Source organism: Pituophis catenifer, unplaced genomic scaffold, assembly GCF_029215685.1.
Source record: "Pituophis catenifer annectens isolate HBS135680 unplaced genomic scaffold, rPitCat1.0.hap2 SCAF_5, whole genome shotgun sequence".
NCBI lineage: Eukaryota > Metazoa > Chordata > Lepidosauria > Squamata > Colubridae > Pituophis > Pituophis catenifer.
The window spans coordinates 21,157,807-21,182,945 of record NW_027256885.1 but is presented as its reverse complement, the minus strand read 5'-3'; the positions used below and the strand labels follow the sequence as shown (position 1 = coordinate 21,182,945).

The 25,139-nt window shown below is 42.7% G+C and overlaps 1 protein-coding gene across 1 annotated transcript; it reads right to left on the bottom strand.

The window, feature by feature from the left end:
• Positions 1-478: 478 nt before the first annotated feature.
• Positions 479-1,396, bottom strand: CDK5R1 (cyclin dependent kinase 5 regulatory subunit 1). Its single transcript, XM_070944505.1, has one exon. It carries the CDS (start codon positions 1,394-1,396, stop codon positions 479-481), a length of 918 nt encoding a protein of 305 aa, XP_070800606.1.
• Between the last annotated feature and the right edge of the window lie 23,743 nt (positions 1,397-25,139).

The window sequence follows — 25,139 nt, the reverse complement described above, 5'->3', positions numbered from 1 at the left end:
TAAAAGCCCATTCTTTGATCCCTTTTCTGGAATACCAGGTGCTAGAACATCCACTAGATCTGGTCTCTTTCTTCTTAAGAACTGTAAATATTATTCTCCTCCACTGCCTTCCACTTGTAGTACTACATCCTGCAAGCTTGTTCAGCCCAATTCACAAACTGTTTAGGCCAAAGCAAAAGGTGAAAGGATGCCATGATCTTGTTTTGCAGTAATTGCTTCTCCACTCTATTTTGCCCTCTCCTGGTTTACAATCTGGAAAAGAAGCCATATCTATCACATGCAGCAAAACTGAAAACCAAACAGGCAAACCCATTAATCTCTTCTCAGTTTTGATTCATAAAAGCCAAGCTAGTGGGTGGCTGATTTATTTCAGGCCTGTCCAGTCCCACCTATGTGTCCCGACTTGTTTGAAAAAGAAAAAACATAAAACAAGATAAATGGACAGTTCCCTTTCGTGTGAATGACAAGGAGTTTTAGCTCACCGATCCAGGCCAATAAGCAGCCTGTTCTTCTCTTCTTGGCTGCTCTCGTTCTTCAAGTCAGCAAAGACCTGAGTGAAATAATGTGGGTCAGCATTGACCTGCAACATTTTGGAACTCATGAAGTTGATGATGGAGAGGCAACGATCCCAAAATGCCTCTTTACAGCTCTCCACTAAGAAGGGCTTGAGAGGGTAGGAAATCTCATTGCCCATATAAGAATAGGAGAGATAGAGGCAGGTAAGTAAGACAGCCTGAAGATCATGGTCCGTGGCTACTTCAGACGAAATGACATCCCGGCAAAGCATGTACAGAAAGACCACATTGGCTGGTGTGATGAAGCCTTGGTCTTGCCAGCCTTGCAGAAGGAGAGACCGGTCCACACTTCTAAGCCACAAGACTGGGTCAGTGGGGGAAAGATGCTTCAGCCTGTAGCAGCGTCTACAGAGGAATGCCCCCAAACATTGTAGTAGCTCACTGGTTGAAGCTTGGACAAGAACCCTCTTGGGGGTGCCAGATGAGTTGCAGCTGGGGTGGGGGCGGTTCTTGACAGAAGAAAGAATGCCCTTGGAGCTGGAAATCTGGCGGCATGGAACTGTAGGCTGATTGCCCTGGTTCTGAGCAAAGGTGGAAAGATTGGCACAGGAGAGAGATTTCTTGAGGTTCTCATTGTTGAGGTGTGTGATGTTGTTTTGATAACTGCTATTGGGCTGCAGCTTCTTGGAGTTTTTCTTTTTGGCAGATACAGCTGCAATGCGCTTCCAAGGCAGCACTGAAATAATAGAGTGGCGCTTCAGGCTCTTATCCTTCACATTCTTACTGTTCTGGACTGCGGTGTAATGTGCCACTGTGGTCAAACCATCCTCAGAGAGGGTGGCTTTTCCATAACTGGGTGAAAGGCTTAACACAGTGCCCATGGTGCACAGACAGCTGGGAGCAAAGCAAAGTGGACAAAGCTGGATGCTGTCACCACCAGGGCAGAGGTGTCTCTGCTTCAACCCTGCTCACTCTCCTTTCTGTCACTGCCTTAATAGCTTGGATTCAGAAGTTACCTGCCAAAGGCAAAAACAGTTCCAATAAGCCCAGGCAGGGGTCTGTTGTCTCCCAGATATACAGCCTCCTGATTTTCAGTAGTACTGACCCCATATTCATTTATGAAATATTACATTTATTACTTTTCTCCATTTCTCCCTACCAAAATTCGGTGCCTACCAGTGGTATAATTAGACATGCTAGACTCTGGATTAAATTGTTTTATGTGGGGAGGGGAGGTGCACCTAACACCTGGCTTGGACATGTGCAAAGAGACTGCCCTGCAAGATGAGACCTTGAATTTCAAGTCCATAGTCCTGTAGAAATGGCACCTCTGATGCCTGCCCCCCCCCCCAGGTCCTGCCTGTTTCCTTTTATATAAATGGCCTAAACGCTATTCCACCATGAAAGCTGAAGGAAAAAGCTAGATGTCTTTACAGAGGAAGGCTACACAGACACCCTTGCCCCAATGTTATGTTGGCAAGTGTATATGGATGTGTAAAGTCTTTGGGGGATGCTTTCTAGAGCGAGAACCATATTAGTTGGCTTCTGCAAAACAAAGAGTTATCATGAAAGATGTCGGATGCTTCTCCATTTTTCTAAAAAGGCATCTTCCCGTCCATATGCATTCAGTTTCTACGTACAGGCATAGAGAGAGACAGAAAAGTCAGTCACCCATGTTTTTAAAGATGCCCACCATGCATATTTATCGCCTACCCTCTTTCCTGTCTGGCTACCAAATATCTAGAAATGATGGTACCTTTAACAGGAGAAATATTTCTCTTCCAGTCTGTCTTCTCTTCATCCAAGCTTTTTTTTTTTCGCGCGTGCGCCAGATGTCCTTCCTCCCGCCGCAATGCTGCTGCATTCCCCCCACCTCCCCTTCCCCAAAGGACACGATGGCGCCTGTTCTCCTTCTGCTCCTCCCCACTTCGTGCCGCGCCATCTTAGTACTACCCATCGCAGGTGCGCGCCCTCCGGGTACCGTGGCTTCTGTCCACGGTCCTACAGGACCGGCTGCGCTATGGGGGCTGCGGGGAGGCGGCAGAGGGGCAGGTGTGAGGCCCTCCGGCCTCCCCAGCACGGCTCCACCGAATCAAACGAGAAAATGCAAACAAAGGTTCACCCGGAGGAAGCCTGCTTGCCTTCCCGTCCTTGCGCCCCACTGCTGCCCCCTGGACTGGCCAGCCGCTCCCAAGAACGGCGCGGGAGCTCCGACCGGCTGGTAACCAGCCTTTCCCGGCACTGCCTCAGCTGCTTTGCCGGCTGATTCACCGAGGCGCTCGCTGAGCCCACCTGGCTCCGCCTCCCGCTCCTTGTCTCGCCGTAGCTGCAGCAAAGCAGGATGACCCCCGGCGGACACCGTCAGCGATCCCGGGTTGAGCTGTCAGCCCCAGGAACACTGTCGGAGCGCGCCTCTGCGCAAACGCAGAGGAAAATGCCGGATTGATGGCCTAGGCCTAGGATCCGGCTCCTTCCTGTATTGAATAGAGCACTGCATCGCTTATTCTTTATTAAACCAGGTTGAGCTGAAATCCTAGCTGTTGCCTTGCGTCTCGTGCATCCACTAAATTGTACTATCTTGTTTTGTTCTGTTTATAATTTGTAAGCAAAAATGGACTGACTTCTACTTCACACCCTGTACAGAAATTACACTGTGACCCAGAATTTATGCAAAGAATAACAGTCACCTGATCAACTATTTTCAGGAGCAAGATTCTGAAATAGATATAACAATAGAGTGGGTGGGTGACAGCAAAATTCAGTAACCATATTTGATTAACTTGGTGTGAGAAAAATAAGAATTATTCCTGTAAAAGCATAACCTGAGTTACGCCATTTTAAAATCATGTTAAGGCTTTGTTTTACCTTGTATAACCTGATTATATAATTTAGCTGACATTTAAGAACATGATGTAGGGAAACAATAATATAGAATATAAAATACTGATATACTAGATTTAGTAAAAGCTTGTTATTCTGTAATCATTAGGTTCCTGTAACATATATATTGTGCTTTTGTATCACATATATTATTCCTTTCTATTTGTATCTCCTGTTACAAACATATTGTCATTAGGCCTCTGAAATGTATCTGGTATTTGTCAAACGTATGTCCCTGCCATTTGACCTGCTCATATCAATCTCTTTCTGTGCCACCTAAAAACATGGTACGTATCTGTTGGAACTCCAGCCATCAACAAAGGGGTAATTTACATCTCAATCCTAATTTATGTCTGATCTGGGTAAGATCTGGTCTTCAGGAGCCAGGCGCTAAGTGGCCAATTAAGTAAACAAAGATAAGACTAATTGGAAGTTTAGATTCCTTTGCAGGGCAATAAAGAATACACAAACATAAATTAAGGGGCCAGAATTGGGGATCTAACTGATGCTTTAAAGGTATAAAATGTGGTTACATCTTCTCTGAAGATGTGAACCCTCCCATATACATATCTCTTTGTATGTGTTTGGAATGGTTTTACCCAGCCTTTTGTCTTTGATCAAAGATTAAATGTTGATTCTTATTCAAGCCTCCGTTTAAGTCTTTCTTTTTGGTTCACTGAGAGCTTAAGCGTATAGCCGGACCTTACATTTCTGGCGCCCAAGGAACGTGGGGCTTGAAGGCAAAGTTTTCCTTCAAGGTTGCCACATTTGGCCCCCCATACAGCCAACCCCCTTGTGGTTTGGCGGCCTTCACCAACGGCGGACGGAAGAAACCGGCGAGGACCAGAGATGACGTCAAGAGCGCTCCCGGCAAGTTTAAACCGGTGACTTCGACCTGGTCGGCCGTCGGCAGATTCTGTTTCCAGCCGGACCTGAACGCCCTAATTGAGGCTTGAATTGGGTATTGGGGAAGATTGTCCTCTGCTAGGTGAGTAGAGACTTTTTCTTTTGGGTGGGGAGGGGAGTGTTGCTTTGTGAGTGTGTGAATGAGACGAGGGAAATTCCTCAGAGGTTTGCCCTCGAAGCGACGTGCGGAGATCCAATCTGCGTTTCTGATTATCCGAGAGGAGATCAGCCAGAGACGATCGCTTTGAAAGGAGTGTGACTGTTGGAATAAGAATCTGTAGTGCAGGAGAGGGCTCTGACCAAACTTCGGACCTGCAGGGGAGGTCTGGGAAATCTCTTAGGGAAAAAGAGAGGGTTTGGTTAGGCTTCGCACCGACGGAAAGGTGTGAGAAATCTCCTCAGGAGACAGAGAAAGTCTAGTCAGGCTTTGAGCTGACAGAAAGGAATCCCCTGGAAAATGGGCAACCATGCTGGTAGTCCATTCGGAATGAGTAACTTTGTAAGAAAAACAAAGCCGTGTTCCCCTCTGGACTGCGTGTTAGCCCATTGGGACACAGTAAAGCCTATTGCAGAAAAAAAGATTGTTCTAAAAAAGAATAAACTGAAAGCCCTCTGCACATCCATCTGGCCAACCTACTTAATTGGTCCTAACGTAGGAACCTGGCCTCCAGAAGGCAGCCTTGATTTAGATTTTGTCAACAAATTTGTTGAATTTCTGGCTTCCATAGGACGAATTGAAGAGGAGCTTTACATTAGCTTCTTCTCCAATCTCCTTTGTCGCCCAGACATCCAGAAAGCATGTGGGCTCACTCCAACACCCTCTTCTAAAATTTGCCCCATTGTCACTTTTGCAAAAAAGAAAAAGCTATCCAAAGTGACTGAAGAAGAAGAGGAGTTTCCCCCACCATATTATGTTGCTCCCCCTTCACCTGATGTAAATGCTGTGCCTTTAATGGCTCAGGCACCACAGGCAACAGCACAATCTGCTGTGCAGGATCAGGTGCGTCCAACTGCCCCTCAGATTAATCCACAAGCTCAGGTGCTCCCAACAACATCACAGCCGTCCCAGGCTAATCCACAAAGTTCAACATCCCAAGCAGCCCAAGCTCTGTATCCAGATCTGACGGCTTTAAGTCCTCCTCACACTAGGACGGGACAGACTTACGCACCTGCTGATCAACTGGGTCCCTCAGTCCTAGCCCCCCTTCGACAAGTTCCTATGAAAGATGAATTGGTGTTTGTTCACACACCTTTTACTACCAATGATCTTTTCAATTGGAAAGCAGGACTTCCCTCTTACAGGGAATCCCCCCAAAGTTATGTTGAACTCGTTCAACGTGTGATGGCCACTCATAGACCTAATGTGCCTGATATTTTTACTCTCTTATCGGCACTCCTGTCTACTGAGGAAAAACAACAAGTTCTTAAAGCCACCACGGCACACTACAAAGCTGCTAGAGAACATGGCATTCAAACTAATAACGATGCCCCAGCTTTATGGCCTAAACCCCTTTATCAATTAACTCAAAAGGACATGGCCTGGGAGTGGACAGGGGAACATCAGAAAGCATGGCAGGACTTGAAAGATGCATTGGGCCGTGCCTCTGCCTTGGCTTTACCCGATCAAATGAAAGGCTTTGAACTCTTTGTTTCTGAAATGAAGGGTTGTGCCCTGGGCGTTTTATTGCAAAAACTGGGCCCCGAAAGAGTTCCTGTGGCTTACCTTTCAAAAATCCTGGATCCAGTGGCCAGAGGCTGGCCAGCCTGTCTCCGATCTGTTGCAGCCACAGCCATCCTCATCCAGGAGACTCATAAAATAACTTTGGGGGCTCCCCTTAACGTTTATACGCCTCATTCAGTTCAAGCTCTCCTCGAACAGAAACTCCCAGCATGGGCCACCTCATGCCGGATTTCTAAGTATGCAAGCCAGATTTTAGAATCAGACTCTGTTCAGCTTCATAGATGTGAAAGGCTGAATCCAGCTACCCTTTTGCCTTGGCCCCCCGAGGATGGTCCACAGCATGACTGTTTAGCTGTCTTGGAATCCGTGGTAGGCATTCGTGCAGATCTTAGGACTGAACCTTTTGACAATCCTGAGTCCCAACTCTGGACTGATGGCTCTTCTTTTGTAAAAAATGGGAAAAGATACACAGGACTGGCTGTAGTTTGCAGAGATGGCCCCCTCCTCCTACGACAACTCCCCTCTCACTGGTCCGCTCAAGCAGCCGAGCTTTTAGCCCTGATCGAGGCATGCCATCTGTCAGCTGGACTGCGCACTAATATCTATACTGACAGTCGTTATGCATTTTTGGCTGCACACACTCATGCTGCTCTATGGAAGGCTCGTGGCTTTACTGGTGCAGATGGGAAAAGTCTAAAGATGAAGCCCTTGCTAGAAAAACTTGTCACAGCTGTCAGACAGCCATCCCAGCTAGCTATCATTCATTGTCGAGGACACCAGACAGACCACAGTGAAATCTCTCGTGGGAACCGGGCTGCTGACTATTGGGCCCACCAAGCTGCTGAATCAGGCCCTGCTGTCAATCCCAGGAATCTCTCAGCTTTGCTTCCCTGTGACCCCACGCAACACCTTCCTGCCCTATATGATACTAGGGACCAGCTACACCCTGATGGCAAGTGGTGCGATGGGTGGTGGGTTGTTCAAAACAGAATCCAGCTCCCTCAACAAATGGTGTGGAAACTTGTTCAACGAGCTCATCGCATGTCTCACAGCGGTCCTCGCCCACTCCAGAAGTGGCTCACATCCCGCTATTGCAATCCAAACTTGCGTGGCCTTTGCAAGACTGTTGTTTCTCAATGTGACATCTGCCAAAGGAACAACCCCCGAGGGGGCAGTCCGCTTCCTCTCGGTCGTCTTCGAACTGCCCGATACCCAGGGGAGGCTTGGCAAGTAGACTTTACTGAACTCCCAAAAAGGGGAGCAAAATCTAATCTTCTTGTATTTGTGGATTTATTCACTGGATGGCCAGAAGCCATCCCTACCTCCACCCAAAAAGCCAGAGAGGTGGTGAATGCCTTAGCTGATCACATTATCCCAAGATTTGGGGTCCCTAAGGGTCTTGAGTCTGACAATGGCAGGCATTTCACCTCACAGGTTACTCAGGATGTCAGTAAGTTTTTAGGCATCCCTTGGCACCTCCACTCTGTTTACAGACCACAGGCTTCATCAAAAGTGGAACGTTTGAACAGAACCCTGAAAACACACTTGTCCAAATTATGCCAAGAAACCCAACTCCCCTGGCCTAAGGTACTACCACTAGCCTTAGCAAGAATTAGAGCCCTGCCTTCAGGGAAATTAGGATTGTCACCCTTTGAAATGATGTATGGGAGACCCTTTGTTGCTTCTGCCCTGCCAGATTCTAGTGAAGGGGAAAGAAATATCACCTCATATTTGCATAATCTGGCGCAGGTTTTGTCCTCTATCTCTAAACAGGTCCAATCCGCTTTACCTCCAGCTGCTGACGTGCCACCATTGGCTGAACCGGGCCAGTGGGTAAGAATCAAAGAACTCTCTCCCACCTGCACTCAGCCCAAGTGGTCTACACCCCGTCAGGTTCTTCTGAGCACCCCCACGGCTGTGAAAGTGGATGGCGTCAAAGTGTGGGTCCACGCATCACGAGTCAAGCACGTCCCCGAGCCCCCTGAGCAGTGGCAAGTCCAACAGCTGGAAGGACTCAAGCTGAAACTTCACCGCTCCCCAGTATCGCCTGCTGACCTGTTCACTGATGAACTGGATAGACTGGACACCCATTGAATATATTTGGTTTGCTGTTTTTGTTGTCTTTGCTGTTTTTCTGCTCTGTTGCTGCTGGTTTCCCCGCACATTCTTTGGAAAAGGTGACAATGACTCTGCTCTTTATTTTGGTTCCACAACTTGTCTCAATGTTTTTGATCCTCGGGACTTTTATACCCGCAGCCAAACTCTTCCCCAACTGAACCTCACATGATCCTTAAAACCATCCCTACTAAATATGTACCTCTTTTACAGAATGATGGAAAGCATTCCATCGTTTAAATAAAAAGAGTGAAATGTAGGGAAACAATAATATAGAATATAAAATACTGATATACTAGATTTAGTAAAAGCTTGTTATTCTGTAATCATTAGGTTCCTGTAACATATATATTGTGCTTTTGTATCACATATATTATTCCTTTCTATTTGTATCTCCTGTTACAAACATATTGTCATTAGGCCTCTGAAATGTATCTGGTATTTGTCAAACGTATGTCCCTGCCATTTGACCTGCTCATATCAATCTCTTTCTGTGCCACCTAAAAACATGGTACGTATCTGTTGGAACTCCAGCCATCAACAAAGGGGTAATTTACATCTCAATCCTAATTTATGTCTGATCTGGGTAAGATCTGGTCTTCAGGAGCCAGGCGCTAAGTGGCCAATTAAGTAAACAAAGATAAGACTAATTGGAAGTTTAGATTCCTTTGCAGGGCAATAAAGAATACACAAACATAAATTAAGGGGCCAGAATTGGGGATCTAACTGATGCTTTAAAGGTATAAAATGTGGTTACATCTTCTCTGAAGATGTGAACCCTCCCATATACATATCTCTTTGTATGTGTTTGGAATGGTTTTACCCAGCCTTTTGTCTTTGATCAAAGATTAAATGTTGATTCTTATTCAAGCCTCCGTTTAAGTCTTTCTTTTTGGTTCACTGAGAGCTTAAGCGTATAGCCGGACCTTACAATGAGAAAGGAAGTGTGTAATTCCTGTGTTTTTTAGAGGATGTTTATCTTGCAGGAAATATGCTCTTGGGTTAATTTGCCCTCATTAATTAAAGGAAGTACGCAATTGATGTTTTTGAGGGGTATTTCTGTTGGGAATTGGGGAATTTCCAGGGTGGATTATGTACTATATATGTTATATAAGATGTTATGTAAGATCTGAAACTGATTCCCAAGGTATTTTATTGACGTGTATTCTGATGTTCCTGAAGACTATAAAAACTCGTGTAAATTGTTTTATTTCCGTCTTTCTCTATTCCAGAGAGAAAGGCCCTTTGCAAAGTAAATAAAAACTCTGTCCCAGGATTATTTTAGTCTCTGTCTCTTTAAAACGGAATGGGGTTTACCTGTCGACCACACTTGGAAAGAATTGATAGTGTTGTTGTAGAGATGTTTTGTGGAGATGAGGAATTAAGAAAACATCCCAATTAGGGCAGACAGAATCAGTTTAATTATTTTATTGCAATAAAAGGATCAGATAGGTATTGATACCTCAAGATCTGAACCCCGTTATGATCCTGAGACTCCAGTTTTATACAGTTTCAAACAAAGGATCCTTTGAAGTTAGCAGTTCATATGGTCCTATACATTTATCAATTTTAATGGACATTACAGAATTTCTTTGCAAAACAGTCATAATTCTTTTTGTAAATTACTGAAGCATATCTGTTATCTTTTGTTGAAATAACAAAGTGGACATCCCTGTCACTTTAACCTCAAGGTGTAAATCACGTAGACTGTTCTTATCTGTGACAACTGAGAGGCCTTGAAGTAAGCATCCTGTGTTCTGAATATAATTACAAGCAATTTCTCTCTTACAATATTAAGAACAAAGAGGGGCCCTTCAGTGACTATCTAACTGGACCCGTGTTTTTTATTTATTTTATTTTATTTGTTACCTGTTCCACCATACTCCCCCCTCTGAGAGTTTGTCTTAAGCATAAACTCTCACAACTTACTTATAAGTATAACTACTGAGTATAACAAGTTCCAATAAACAATTCTATGATATAAAAATACTAACAAAATATAAGAATTAAAGGCATATAAAAGATTATATATGATTGTTTCCATTCTTCTACGTCTTAGGAAGATTCTCTCCATCTTTCCATTGGTCCCATTTCCACATATGGATCTACAGCAGGATCTGTAGGTCCTTCCATAGGGTAGGAACCAAGTTGATTAAGAAATTGCTCTGTCAGAGCTAGTTCCCTCTCAACTTTAAGTTCCTTTACTGCTTTTATGGACAATTGTCTGAGGAGTGGTATGACACATGGAATGAATGCTAAACCAGCAATGGCACATATGAACAAAAATAGCATTTGCTTAATCCAGCCGGACCCAGGCACCCAAGAAAACCACATGTCAGAAGCTTGTAACCTCTGACTTATCTTGGAAGCCCTATCCTGTAACTCCCGAGCACCTTCTCTGACCACACCTGATTTGTTCATGTAGAAACAACAATCTTCACCTAAAAATATACATGTTCCTCCTTTTTCTGCTGTCAGGAGGTCTAAGGCACGTCGGTTTTGTAACACCACTGCTGCCAAGGAGTCTATTTGATTTTGGACCTCTATCAAAGTACCAGCGATCCGATTCAAACTTCCTTGTAACTCTTCTGAGATTTGTCTGAATTGAATTACTGAGTGTGTAATTCCGGCTATACCTGTCCCAACAGCTGTACCCATGCCTATAAGCACTAACAGTGGGATAAGTATAGGGACCCTCTTCTGGACATGTCCCAAAAGGGGAACAGGAATAGCATGCTCTGCACTGACCACACCTATTTTAGGAAAAAGGTGGGCCAATGTACAAGTTCCAGTCCAGTTTGTTGGTATGCACAAATATGCATTAGTTCCACACAGAAAAAACACTCCTTTTTCTTCCACGCATATTCCGATGTTCATGGAAAAGGCATGGATTCTTCGGTTGTTTTCATTAGTCCAAACACCTAGAGTACCTGCTACAAACATTCCTGCTAAAGGTTGTAATGGGATTTCTAGTGAAGGGTCCTTCTGCTTATCTCTGAGAATTGGACCTTCAAAAACATATCGAGAGGTAGTATTTCCAGGTGGAAAAAGGATACATAAACCTGATTTGGATTGTAAATTGAACCAAAGGGGAAATCTTGGAGGTCGAAATGGTCTTGGACAGCTTTCAAAAGACAGATTCCCTCCACCCCACTTTTCTTTCCTAAAGTGCAGTTCAGGTGGAGCTGTGAAAGTAACCCTTTGTTGAAATTTGCGGTAAGCAGAGGGAAAAATTCCCTTTGTTAATTTTATGTCCACCAAGTTTAATTTTAGAATTCGTGATATATAATCTCCTCTATGTAATTGTTGCAAAGGCCCATTTTCCTTATCTACTCCCCCCTCAGCTGCGTATGTCAAGATAGGAACCTTAGGTGGTGGAGTTGTCTTAGGTCTAAGGTAACGACCTCGTGCATATACAATGCGTTTTTGGCGTGAATGAACTTGACCTAAAGTGTAGTCATCTAGGGAATCAATGTTCCCTACATGGTTACTTGAGAATGCAAGAGCAAATAATGTACAAAGCCATAAGCAAAACATAATCACTGTGGTGTGTAGCTCACAACGTCAGGGTCAGGGAGAGAGTGAGTGGTGCGTGTGGTTTGGGATATAGCAGTAGCAAGAAAAATCCTAGGTCTACCACAAAAACGTTCCTTATATATGTAAAACAAAATTACTAGTAAGATTAGAAAAACAAATACCCACAAAGCGTATTCCCAAACTGCTAATGACATTAGCATATGTATGAAAGAGTTATATGAAAGCTAAGAGAATGTATATGTGCACTGTGAAAGTCGTTGTCCTCCTGATGAATCTTCCGCCGTGCGTAGAGAATCAGCTTCCGGAGTGATTCAGCAGGGCTGGCGGTCACCACCGTGCGTAGAGAGCCTGTTGCCGGTAGGGTTCAGCAGGGCGTGTTCTTCCTCTTAAATCTCAGCACTAGGGGTTTCTCCGTCTGTATCACCTCGTACGTCACTGGATCAGCCTGGTTCGCCGGTTTCAGCCTCGTCCAATGGATCCAGGATTTGCCTTCTAGCGTTTTAACTGCAAGAGGTGAACACATCACAACAGTATACGGTCCTTTCCATCTAGGCTTTAAAGGTTCATCTTTCCAATGTTTCACCCACACTCTATCACCTGGCTTGTAATTATGACCTGCTGTTGTAATAGGGGGTGGTCTGCACTCCTGCATATAATGCCTTAATTGGTTAACATGATTGTTATGTTGTTGTAGCTGCAAAAGTAATTTCTTGGCTTCCACTCCCCCTTTCTGAGCTAAGTCAGGCCAACCTTGAAAATGGTGTTTGAACAAAGCCGGGGGTCTTCCATATAAAAGTTCAAAAGGAGACAACTGGTATTTGGTTCGTGGGGTAGTTCTAAAAATGTACAAGGCCATAGGAAAGACTTGAAGCCATGGCAAATGTGTTTCTAGGCACAACTTGGTAATGATTGCTTTCAATGAGCGATGAGCTCTCTCAATTTTCGCAGCTGATTGAGGACGAAAAGAACAATGATATCTCCACTTTACACCTGCTGCTTCAGCTAAGTGGCGATTTATACATTGTACAAATTCAGGGCCATTATCAGAACTGATGTGGGATGGGCAGCCAAATCTTGGAATTATTTCCTTTAAAAGAAAGCGTGCAACTTGTATAGCTAACTTGTTTCGAGTAGGGAAGGCTTCCAGCCAACCAGAATACGTGTCAATAAAAGTGAGCAAAGCTTTATAACCATTGCATCTGGGCATATCAGTGAAATCCACTACTAAATAGTCCATTGGCAAGTAAGAGATGGGCTGTTGTCCTTCAGGTAAACATGGTCCTTGCCTGGCATTTACTTGAGCACAAGTGGAACACTGAGAAGTGACCTTGGCCACCAGGCTCTGCAAATTAGGAATGTAAAAAGCAGCCTGTAATTGCTGAGCCAAAGCTGTTTTGCCGATGTGTGATGTTTGATGTGCTTCCATTACTAGGGGCCACGCAAGGGAAACTGGTATCACTGGGCGATTGTCTGGAAGTGTGTACCATCCTCTCACAAGAGTGGCTTTGAGATCCCCAACAGCTTTTTCCCTTTCCACAGGTGTATAGGTTGGATGGGATTTCTCAATGTATGATGCAATTTCATGTGCCAAATAGAGATGAGAATTTGTTTTATCTATAGGCTGATGTGCTGCGAGTTTAGCTTCCTTATCAGCAAATCGATTGCCTTGGGCAATGAGGGTGTCTGCTTTCTGATGACCTGGGCAATGGATAACAGCTAAAGACTTGGGAAACTTTGCAGCTTTGATCAACCTTTTGATTAAAGAGGCATGTTGTATTAATTTGCCTGAAGAATCAGTGAAGCCCCTTTCTTTATAAATAGCAGCATGTGCTTGAATAGTCAAAAAGGCATATTTACTGTCAGTGTAGACGTTAAGAGTTTTGCCTGAGGCTAATTCCAATGCACGGATAAGAGCCCATAATTCTGCTGCTTGTGCACTGGTGCCCACAGGAAGGGACGAACTTTCAATGACCCCTTGTATACTAACAATTGCATAGCCTGCATATCTAGTCCCGTGTTCTACAAAACTGGATCCATCCGTAAACCAAGTGAGCTGAGCATGTAAAAGAGGGATGTCAGTTAAGTCCGGTCTGCAGGAATATTGATGATCTAAAACATATAAACAGTCATGGAGTGGGAGAGATGCATCTGGTATTGGCATGAGGGTAGCTGGGTTAATGGTCGCACATTGATGAAGAGTAATTTGAGGATTGTCTAGCAAGAGTGCTTGATATGTATGCAGCCGTTGGTTACTCAACCACAAATGTCCTTTATGTTCTAAAATAGTTTGCAGAGCATGTGATGTATAAACTGCTACGTCTGAAGTAAAAGTCAGTTTGTTTGTATCTTTCACAAGTTCTGAGACAGCAGCTAGCATTTTAAGACAGTGCGGCCATCCCTGGGCCGGGGCGTCAAGTTGTTTAGATAAGTAAGCTACAGGCCGTTGCCATGGCCCGTGCTGTTGTGTCAACACCCCTAAAGCCACATTATGACGGACGTCTACATAGAGACGAAAGGGCTTAGTGAGATCTGGCAAGCCGAGAGCAGGGCAAGAAGTGAGAAGTGTCTTTAATTGCTCAAAGGAATTTATTTGCTCTTTGCCCCATTCAAAAGGATCGTTTTCAGCGCCTCGAGTCGATGAATACAAAGGCTTGGCCAGGAGAGCAAAATTAGGGACCCATAAACGGCAAAAGCCCATGACTCCCAAAATGCCTCTCAATTCCTTTCGGGTTGTAGGTGGGGGCAGCTGTAAAATTGCCTGTTTTCTAGGTAAGCCCAAGTTTCTTTGGCCTTGAGACAAATTATATCCCAAATATGTAACTTCCTTTTTAACTAATTGCGCCTTCTTTCTGGAAGCCCTGTAACCACAGTCTCTCAGTAATTCCAGAAGCATTTGGGTATTTTTAAAACAATTCTCCTGTGTGGTTCCTGTCACTAAGACATCATCTACATATTGAAGGAGACAATCACCTTCCTGAATTGGCTGAAAGTGTTGTAAGTCCAAAGCAAGGGCTTGACCAAAAAGAGTTGGAGAATTTTTAAAACCTTGAGGCAACCTAGTCCATGTATATTGAGAATGGCGACGTGAGTTAGGGTCTTTCCACTCAAAGGCAAATAAATCCTGGCTATCAGGATGTAAGGGAATTGTGAAAAAAGCATCCTTCAAGTCTATGACTGAAAACCATGTTGCTGAAGGAGGGATAGTTCCAAGCAAAATATATGGATTAGACATAATTGTATGAAGCGTTACAGTCCTATTATTGATGGGTCTTAGATCCTGTGCAGGCCTAAACCCGCCATCTGGTTTTTTAATGGGTAATATTGCAGTGTTCCATGGGGATTTAGTTTCCCTTAATATGCCTGCAGCTAAGAATTTGTCAATTAAGACTTGGATGGCTGTAGCTGCATCCTGTGGAATGTGATACTGGGGTATTCTAATGGGCTGGCATCCTGGTTTCAGCTTAACTTCAACTGGAGATGCAAATATAGCAAGCCCAGGGGGATTGTCTTCTGCCCATAAGGTAGGAACATTGAATTTCTCCCAATTGCTTTCAATGAGTGTGTCTTGCATTAGCATTAATCGCCACGTTTCTTCCACTGGGTGTGTTACTGTTAAGTACTGTCCATTATCATTGAAAGAGATAGTGGCTTGTAGTTTAGAAAGCAAATCTCTGCCTATCAGTGGAACTGGGCAATTAGGCATGTACAAAAATTGATGCTCTACTAAGCCGTTTCCAACTTTGCATTTAACTGGTTTCAGGAGACTGTGTGTAACTGCATCGCCAGAAACGCCTTGGACTCTAATCTTCTTAGCTGACAAAGGAGCCACTTGTGTGTTAATTACTGATCGACTGGCTCCGGTATCAACCAGCATGCGTACGTGATGTTTTCCCACCCATAAATCCATCAAGGGCTCCGGGGGGTGGGGTGAAGCCGCGGAGCAGAGGCAGCTTCAATCGTCCCAGTCCATATCAGCTAAGCCGATAACTTCTGGATTCTGGGTTGACTGGCTGGGTGAAATAAATTGCCTCTCATTTCCTCTTCTTCCTCTGAAAACTCCTCTCATATTCCCTCTCACAGACCTTCCGTTAAATCCTCCTCTATAACTTCCTCTCACCATCTGAAATCCACGCCCGTAGGATACTTCTCTGGGTTCCATTCTTCTATGGGGACATTCTTTCTTCCAATGACCATTTTCTCCACAAAATGCGCACTGGGTAGGTCCTAAAACGACCCCACCCAGCGCCAAAGCTAACATCTCCGTCTGCTTTCTGTCCTTAGCAACTTGCCTTTTCTCTTCCTCTTTTTCTCTGTTCAGATAAACCTTCTTAGCAACTTCTAACAATTCAGACGTGTTCTTGCCAAGAGCGCCCTCTAGCTTCTGAAGTTTACGTCTGATATCAGGAGCGCTCTGGCTAATAAACCTCTCATTCAACATAAATCTGTTTGCAGGATCCTCAACATTTATGCCTGTATGAGTTTTATAAGATTCAATCAAACGAGTTAAAAATGCTTCCGGGGATTCATCTTTTTCCTGCAAAACAGTGGCGGTCTTTGCATAATTAACAGGACCTTTTGCAGCCTCTCTCAAACTTTCTACACATAAGAGGCGGTAGTTATTTAGCAGCGTTTGATGTGGGGGATGGTTATTATCCCAGTTGGGGTCTATTTCTGCAGCAGCGGCTATCCTCGCGGCTGCTTGATTTGCATCAGGAAACATGCGGTTTAATACTTTTCCTTTAGCAAGTTTGAATTTCTCTCTGTCTTCCATAGAAAGCAATGTATTTAACAGCAATTGGATATCTCCCCACGTGGGTCGGTGAGTTTGCATAAGAGTGTTGAAAAGGTCAACAAGATCAAAGGGTCTTTTGCTAAATGGACCATATTGATGCTTCCAATTTAAGAGATCCGTTGTTGTGAAGGGCTGATATTGTAAAAGGGACCTAATCACAGGCTGACCTTGTGGGTCCTGTCCATGATCCAGTATCTCCCTTAAAGGAGCTACAATCGCTACCTTTTTAAGACTTGTCTGAGATCTGGTCCGGGAACTAACAGGGTTTTCTGTCTCCTCTTGTTCTCCTTCACTCTTAACTTCTCTTTTGACTTGTAAATTAGGTCTCCGAGGTGGAATGTTGGCAGGCTGCGCTGAATGAATGTTTTGTCTTTGTGCTGCAGGAAGGGGGGCATAGGGAGGGGGGCGGTTTGTCTCTTCCTCCTCTTCCTGACTGAAAATCTTAGTTTTAGCTTCCTGTTTAGTTTTCCTATTCTGTTCTGCCATCACACACACACGCACACATTCCGACTGATACTTTTTAAGCCATTCGGGGTTTGCCATTTGAGTAAGCTGCCATTGATCAATGTACGGAAACTGCTCCCAAAATCTTTTCTGTGTTATAATTTTATGCACCTTTGAAATTATTATTGGATCGAGCGAGCCCTCTGCTGGCCATTTTACACCTAAAGTTGTCCAAACGTTGGTGCAGAGGTGCTGTAACTTGTCAGGGTTGCATGGAGGACCTCCGTAAGTTTCAGAAAAAGCGGTTTGAAAGTGGGCTAGCATGCCTTGTAACGGTGTCCGCTGGACACTGTTTTTTCCACCCATCCTAATACACTACCAACGATCTGAGGCCCTGGACACTCACAGCCACCTGCAGAAACTGCGTTGGTTTAACCTCCCTTCACAGCCTAATCTAGAGGGTTGGAAAACGCCGTTTCCCCCTCTCAGGAGATTGATCAGATCCCCTTTTCTGTCTCAAAAATAGACAGACCTATCTTTCCCCGTTTAAATGATTTACTTGCCTGGCAGGCGCTGTCTTCCTTCGGCCGTCTGTGGAGTTACTGGGTCTTGTCTGCCCTCTTGTGGGTCCTTGGCTGAAGCTGCTTCGCCAGCAAGCATACGGCCGTCTCCCAACGAAGAATTCTAGAGACTTTCAAAGGAGTCTTGTGCCGGCTGTTGATTTCTTCGATGCAAAAAGGCCGGTCCCGCTGGGGCAGATCGCCTAGGAAGGAAAAAATCTCTGCTTCTCAAAGTCCCCTCTGCCGGGTGCCAATTTTGTTGTAGAGATGTTTTGTGGAGATGAGGAATTAAGAAAACATCCCAATTAGGGCAGACAGAATCAGTTTAATTATTTTATTGCAATAAAAGGATCAGATAGGTATTGATACCTCAAGATCTGAACCCCGTTATGATCCTGAGACTCCAGTTTTATACAGTTTCAAACAAAGGATCCTTTGAAGTTAGCAGTTCATATGGTCCTATACATTTATCAATTTTAATGGACATTACAGAATTTCTTTGCAAAACAGTCATAATTCTTTTTGTAAATTACTGAAGCATATCTGTTATCTTTTGTTGAAATAACAAAGTGGACATCCCTGTCACTTTAACCTCAAGGTGTAAATCACGTAGACTGTTCTTATCTGTGACAACTGAGAGGCCTTGAAGTAAGCATCCTGTGTTCTGAATATAATTACAAGCAATTTCTCTCTTACAATATTAAGAACAAAGAGGGGCCCTTCAGTGACTATCTAACTGGACCCGTGTTTTTTATTTATTTTATTTTATTTGTTACCTGTTCCACCATAGTGTAGGAAGAAAAATCAGATCCAGTTCCAAGCTGGGAATGAAATGGAGGCTGCTTTAAGAAAGAAGGTTTATTGATGAGCAGAACCAACAACAGCATGCAGTTCTGGGACAGCTGATCAATTAGCTTGATGAGTGCAAGGATTTTTATACAGTTTACAGTATTTTGTAATTTTGAGGTTTGCTTTGTGTGCTTTTATTTGATTGGTTTTACTTGTTTCACAACTGCTTGTGATGGGTTTTAGTTATTGGCTTTCTTGATTTTATCCTGTTATCTATTGTCTCTAGCCTGCCTTTCTTAATGGACCAGTATTGCTTCCACTTTCCTCGATGAATGGGGTTACTTAAGTTCACGATTGCAACATTGTTTTGTAGGAAGTTAGCACCCACCCCTTTCCTGGAAGAGTGAAATATTTTAGGAAATATGAAAAAGGCAGAAATTATATTTCCCTGGATAAGAAATGGAGAAGCATATTTTACAGACAAAGCAGCTCCCACCTTCCTGCCCCCCACCCCTTGTCAATGGGCCATTAAGGCTTGGGCCAGTCTATTCTACATAACAAAGATCTACCTCCTTCAGGCAGAGCCATAGTAGGAATTGCCAAAGATCCAACAAAGATAGGATTAGCCCTCTACACAATAGCAGCAGAAACTCACCACATGTGACCTGGGAAGCACATGTGACCATCAGCCAGCAAGGCTAGCTAAGACCCCCACCCCCTGGGAGTCTGACAACCAATCAGGATACTCTTCCTGTGCCCCAGGAAGTTCAGAGCCAGGGAGAGCATAAAAACCCGGGGACTCACTGTATCTGCCCCTTTTCTGTTCAGGAACTCAAGCCATGTGATCCTGTCCACCATTAAACCATCTTTCCAAGCAGTCTCCATGTTTCCAGTGTCTTTTTCCCCACTTGGAACAGAACCTAGAAGGAGATTTCTTCCAACAGGGTCAAAAAAGGCAAGATGGTGGCCATATCTGCACAATGGAGGTCCTGCTCTTTTCTTACATTACTTGTAACAAAGGGGCAAGGATTTGATCTCATGGTCACATACACCATACTGACTTTTCTTACCATACCTGTGGACATCCCTCCCTGTAAGGAACAGAAATGGCTATGGGAGCCTAGCCCCCAACACAGACACACTGAAGCACAGACATGTGCTGACATCAAAGTGCCTCTAAATGCCTTCTCAGGGTGCAGGGAAGTTTGAGCATTCAGCAGATGGATTGTCTTGGCACCCAACAACTGCAGAAGGACAAGGATCTCTTAGTAGGCTGGCTGAATGAAGTAGAAGTAGAAGTAGAAGTAGAATCCCCCCCCCTCTATTAGAACATTTTTTTTATGAATAATTAATGAATTAGGTGCAAATCTATTTGCAAATGGTTTTTTTTCCCCCCAACCATAAGTGCTGCATATTTATAAGGATTATAATCTCTGAACTGTACTTTATATTTTCTATGAACTAAATGATCCTGAATGAACTGAATATGATTTTTTATATATATTGAATGATCCTGAGAAAAATGATCATTTATTCAAGACTTTGTTTACACTACAATGCTCTGCTTACACTTTAGATTCTCCGGCTGTTCCAAGGCAAGGCTTGTTTACACTAACCACAAAGCAAGACTGCAAATTTATGAAGATTATAAACTGATTTACAAGGATTGTAAAACTGTGCCCTAAACTGCAATAAGACACTGCAGATTCTGTTCATCTGCAATTATCACTCTACTTTCTTCTGTGGATTACAAATTATAAAGACTACAACATTTTTAAAGGAAAGAACCTCTTCAGTATTATTACAAACTACTATTTCTCTATAACAGGGGTGTCAAACTCATGTCGTCGCGTGATGCATCGGGACTTTTTTCCCCTTCGCTAAACGATGTGGGCGTGGCCAGAGTGTGACGCATCCGGCCCATGGGCTGGGACTTTGACAGCCCTGCTCTATAATCTTTTACACTAGCTACAAACTGATATTTCATTTTTTCCTCTCAGCTGAGATACTATTTTTTTTCTTTTCAGCTGATATTTTATTTTTCTTTTCATCTTTTATTCATCTGTCATTTTTGCATTTAAGTTCTACTTCAACATTAGCCACAGGAGGGACTAAAAGGAGAACTAAGAACTCCTAGAACTAAGGAGAAATTTCCTGACAGTGAGAAATATTAACCAGTGGGATGGCTTGCTTTAAGAAGTTCTGGGTGCTCCATCGCTGGAGGTTTTTAAGAAGAGATTGGACAGCCATTTGTCCAGAATGGTATAGGGCCACCTGCTTGAGTATCAGGTTGGACTAGTTGACCTCCAAGGTCTCTTCCAACTCTGTCATTCTGTTAGTCTATTATTCTAAAAGACTAACATTTAAGAATAGAAATGTTTAGTTTAATTTTTTTTTATCTAAATTTTTGGGAATTTTGAAAATGGATTTTTTTTATTTTTAACTAAAAATAACTAAAATTTTTAAGATTTAATAAATTTAATTTTAAAACAATTTGAAATTTTGAAATGATTTAGAATTTTTACATTTTTGATTTAATTTTTTTAACTTTTGGAAAAACCTTTTATATTTTTGAACATTTTGAAAACTTTTGAAATTTTTAATTTTTAAATGAACTAGTAGTGAAATGAAACAGTCATGAAAAAAGAGACTGAAGCTGTTGTGATTTGCAAAATATGTTCCATGTATGTATTCATGCCCATAGAAGACCCAAATTACACATGTGCCAAATGTAAACTAAATGAATTACTGGAAGAAAAAGTAAAGGCTCTAGAGGCAATTCTAGCCACTCTAAGACTCAACCTACAAAGCAAAAAACTACAACCCAAGCAGTGGTGGGATTCAAATTTTTTTACTACCGGTTATGTGGGCGTGGCGTGGCTTGGTGGGTATGGCAGGGGAAGAATACTGCAAAATCCCCATTCCCTCCCCACTCCAGGGGAAGGATACTGTAAAATTTCCATTCCCACCCCACTCCAGGGGAAGGATACTGCAAAATCCCCATTCCCTCCGCACCCCACTAACCTGCTTTCCAGCTCCGTTCTCCTGTGCAGGGCAACAAAAGAAGACCCAACCGATCAGATGAGATTTAGGAGGCAGCAAATAGATGGGGGGCGGGGCCAGCCAGAGGTGGTATTTGCCAGTTCTCTGAACTACTCAAAATTTCTGCTACCGGTCAGAACTGGCTGAATACCACCTCTGAACCCAAGGAAGAAGACTATATCCAAACTGAACACAATAAGGAACAAACAACTAGCAGAAGATATGAACCTGTACATGAACCTTTAGAGACAGACTGATGGCAACATGTCACTCATAGAAGAAAACAACAATGAAGAACAACGTCCCTGCTGTCTAGTGCAGCCCAGTCCAGTGCAGCCCCATTGGAGCTGAACAATCAATTTCATAGTCTCCCCCTGGAAGAAAGCATGGAGACACCTAGAAAAGAGGCATCATCAAGTGTTCCTGTGACAGGAAGTAGCCCAGACTTTCCCAAGAAAAAAAGGCAAGTGTTGGTGATAGGAGATTCACTTCTCAGGGAAACAGAACCAGCAGTCTGTAGACTGGACAATCAATCTAAGGAGGAATGTTGTCTCCCTGGAGAAAAAAAATCAAAGATGTGGCTGAGAGCCTTATTAAAATAATCAAGCCCACAGATTACTATCCCCTTTTCTTTCATGTTGGGACAAATGACATGACAGTGAACTTGAAAACAATATTGAGAGACTCAAAGCAGCTCGGCAAGAAAGTTAAGGAGTTAGGAGCACAGGTGGTGTTTTCATCTGTCCTTCCAATGAAAGGTCAACATCCAATGAGAGAACAAAGGATTTTAGACATAAACCACTGGCTTAAGGGATGGTGACACCAAGAGAACTTCAGATTCCTAGACCATGATCTGTATTACCTACATGAAGGTCTTTGTTCTGACCTAGGCTTCCTGAGACAGTAAAAAGCACACGATTAGTCCCAAAAACCCTCTTTTTATTTCAACGGCTGTGAATTATGTGCACACTGGAAACAGGCTCCCCCTGTTCCTCTGCCTCACTGATGTCTGACTCTGGAGGCTCTGGAGGCAGCACATAACTCCCAGATGGCCCTGGCCCTCTCTCTGCCTCCGACGCAGAGCCCTCGTCTGAGCCTTCCCCAGACTTCAGGACTGGCCCGTGTTCCTCCCCAACCTCCTCACTGTCTGACTCTTCTGCCAGCTCCTCAGGCTGCCAGTGGACCACAACAGTCTTCTGCCAAGGAATGGGCTGTACCTCACAAGAACTGGGAAGAATGTATTTGTAAAACAAATAGTTCAGGTTATCTGAAGGGCTTTAAACTAAAACTGAAGAGGGAGGGTGACCAATCTTTAGGATCTTTAGGACCTATTCCCAAGCATAACCCCCCCCAGACCAGTGGTGAAATTCAAGAATTTTCCCTACCGGTTCTGTGGGCGTGGCTTGTTGGTCATGTGACTGGGTGGGCATGGCTTGGTGGTCATGTGACTGGGTGGGCGTGGCTTGGTGGTCATGTGACCGGGTGGGTGTGGCCAAGTCAAAATCACTTCTTTCCCCTTATGACCTACAAAAAGAAGATATACAGTACCAATTGTTTCGTGCATTTAATACTTAAATAAGAATAAACAAAGTACACAAAACAATAAAAGAGGTACACAAATACTTACATAAGAGCAATAAAAGTGTTGTCTTCAACATCACTTCTTTGCACCAATGATAATAATGACCTACAAAAAGAAGATATACCATGTTATACAAATTTAAGCATTTAATACTTAAATAAGAATAAAAGAAGTACACAAAACAATAAAAGTGGTACACAAATACTTACATAAAAGTGTTAGTAGTCTTTAAGATGTTTCCATATCATTTTTTCATTGGCACTCTCCTCACTTCCACTTTTCTTGATTCTCGGATCATCAGCTGTGTGATGGTGTGCTCTTAACCACTTTTTTTTTTATTGAAAAGTTTTAAGAAATTTTACAGACGTTTCCCCTTCCCCCTCCCTCCTCCCCTTCCAACCCTTCCCTTCCCCTCCCTCCCCCCCCCCCACTTCCCAGAGCAAAATACAGGGTATAACATTTGACAATCATAAGCTAACATAAGCTAATTATCTATAGCCTCCTATCCCCATCTTGAACTTTTAACTCCCCTTTTACTAAACTAAATTTAAGTACTTTATAAAATCTCTTTGATCATTCATAAGCTATTTGAAATTTTTTAGACCGATATTTGCCTTGAATATAATCAATCCATCTTCTCCATTCTAACATATATTTCTCATTTAAATGGTCCTTTAGATATGCTGAAATTTTCGCCATTTCTGCTAAATTTACTACTTTAAATGTCCATTCTTGAATGGTAGGTAAATCTTCCTTCTTCCAGTACTGCGCCACCAAGAGTCTTGCTGCAGTTATTAAGTTCAGAATCAAATTAGTCTCTATAACCGTACAATCTGTAATTATACCTAACAAAAACAACTGTGGAGTAAACTTTATCCTTTTTTAAAAAATATTTTGAATAATCCACCATATTTTTATCCAAAATGCTTTAACTTTTTTACAAGTCCACCAAACATGAAAATAGGTAGCATCAACACAATCACATCTCCAACATTTGGGTTGTAGGTTTGGGTACATACAAGCTAACTTTTTAGGATCCCAATGCCATCTATAAAACATTTTGTAAAAATTTTCTCTCAAATTTTGGGCTTGTGTAAATTTTACATTTCTTACCCAGATCCTTTCCCATGTTTCCATCATTATTGGTTCCTCAAAATTTTGTGCCCATTTTATCATACAATCTTTAACTAACTCTGTCTCCGAGTCTATTTCTATCAATATATTATACAACCTTTTTATGTGCATTTTACTCTGGTCCCTAATTTGTTTTATCAAATTTTCTTGACTTTGTGTAATACCAATTTTCTGATCTTTTTTCCATCTATTCTGCAGCTGTACATACTGAAACCAGGTTTGAATTGCCCTTTCATCTCTTAATACATTCAGAGGCTTTAACTGTAGTACATTCCTTTCTGTAATCAGAAGTTCTTTATAAGTAATTACATCCTGTCTTTGTTCTATACTTATATTTTCTATCGCATGTCTGGGTACTACCCACATGGGTATCTTGCCATTCAATTTATATTGGTATTTTTTCCAAACACACAGGAGGGCATTCCTTAATATGTGACTTTTAAAAGTCCTATCCACCTTCTTCTCATAAACTAAGTAGGCATGCCAACCATATAGCAAATCATACCCTTCAATATTCAGTATTCTTTCATCTGTTAAATTAATCCAGTCACTAATTGCTGACAAAACAGCTGCTGCATAGTACAATTTTAGATTGGGCAATTTCAAACCTCCTCTTTCAAGTGTATCCTGCATTATTTTTAATTTAACTCTCGGTCTCTTCCCTACCCAAACAAAGTTATTAATGCCTCTCTGCCATTCCTCCAAATTTGCATCCTTTTTAAGTATTGGTATCATTTGAAAGAGAAATAAAAACTTGGGCAGAACATTCATTTTAACTACCGCTATTCTTCCCAACAAAGACAGTTGTAATTTTTTCCATTTATCCATCTCTGTATTTTATGCCATAACAATTCATAATTATACTTGTATAATTTCCCATTTGACGTTGTAATAAAAATTCCTAAGTACTTAATCTTTTTCACTATCTCTCATCCTGTTACTCTTTCCATTTCTTCTTTTTGATTTGTATTCATATTCTTAGCTATCATCTTTGTTTTCCCTATATTTATTTTAAAACCTGACACTTGACCATATTGCCTAATTATCTCCATCAAACCTGTAACTGAATTTACTGGTTGGGTTAAAGTTACAACCAAATCATCTGCAAATGCTCGTAATCTATAATCATGTTGCCTGATCTTAATACCCTGTATGTTATCCG

What these genes read in the sequence shown, in the direction of transcription:
- CDK5R1 (XM_070944505.1), bottom strand. Translation starts at nt 1,396, where the DNA reads ATGGGCACTGTGTTAAGCCTTTCACCCAGTTATGGAAAAGCCACCCTC.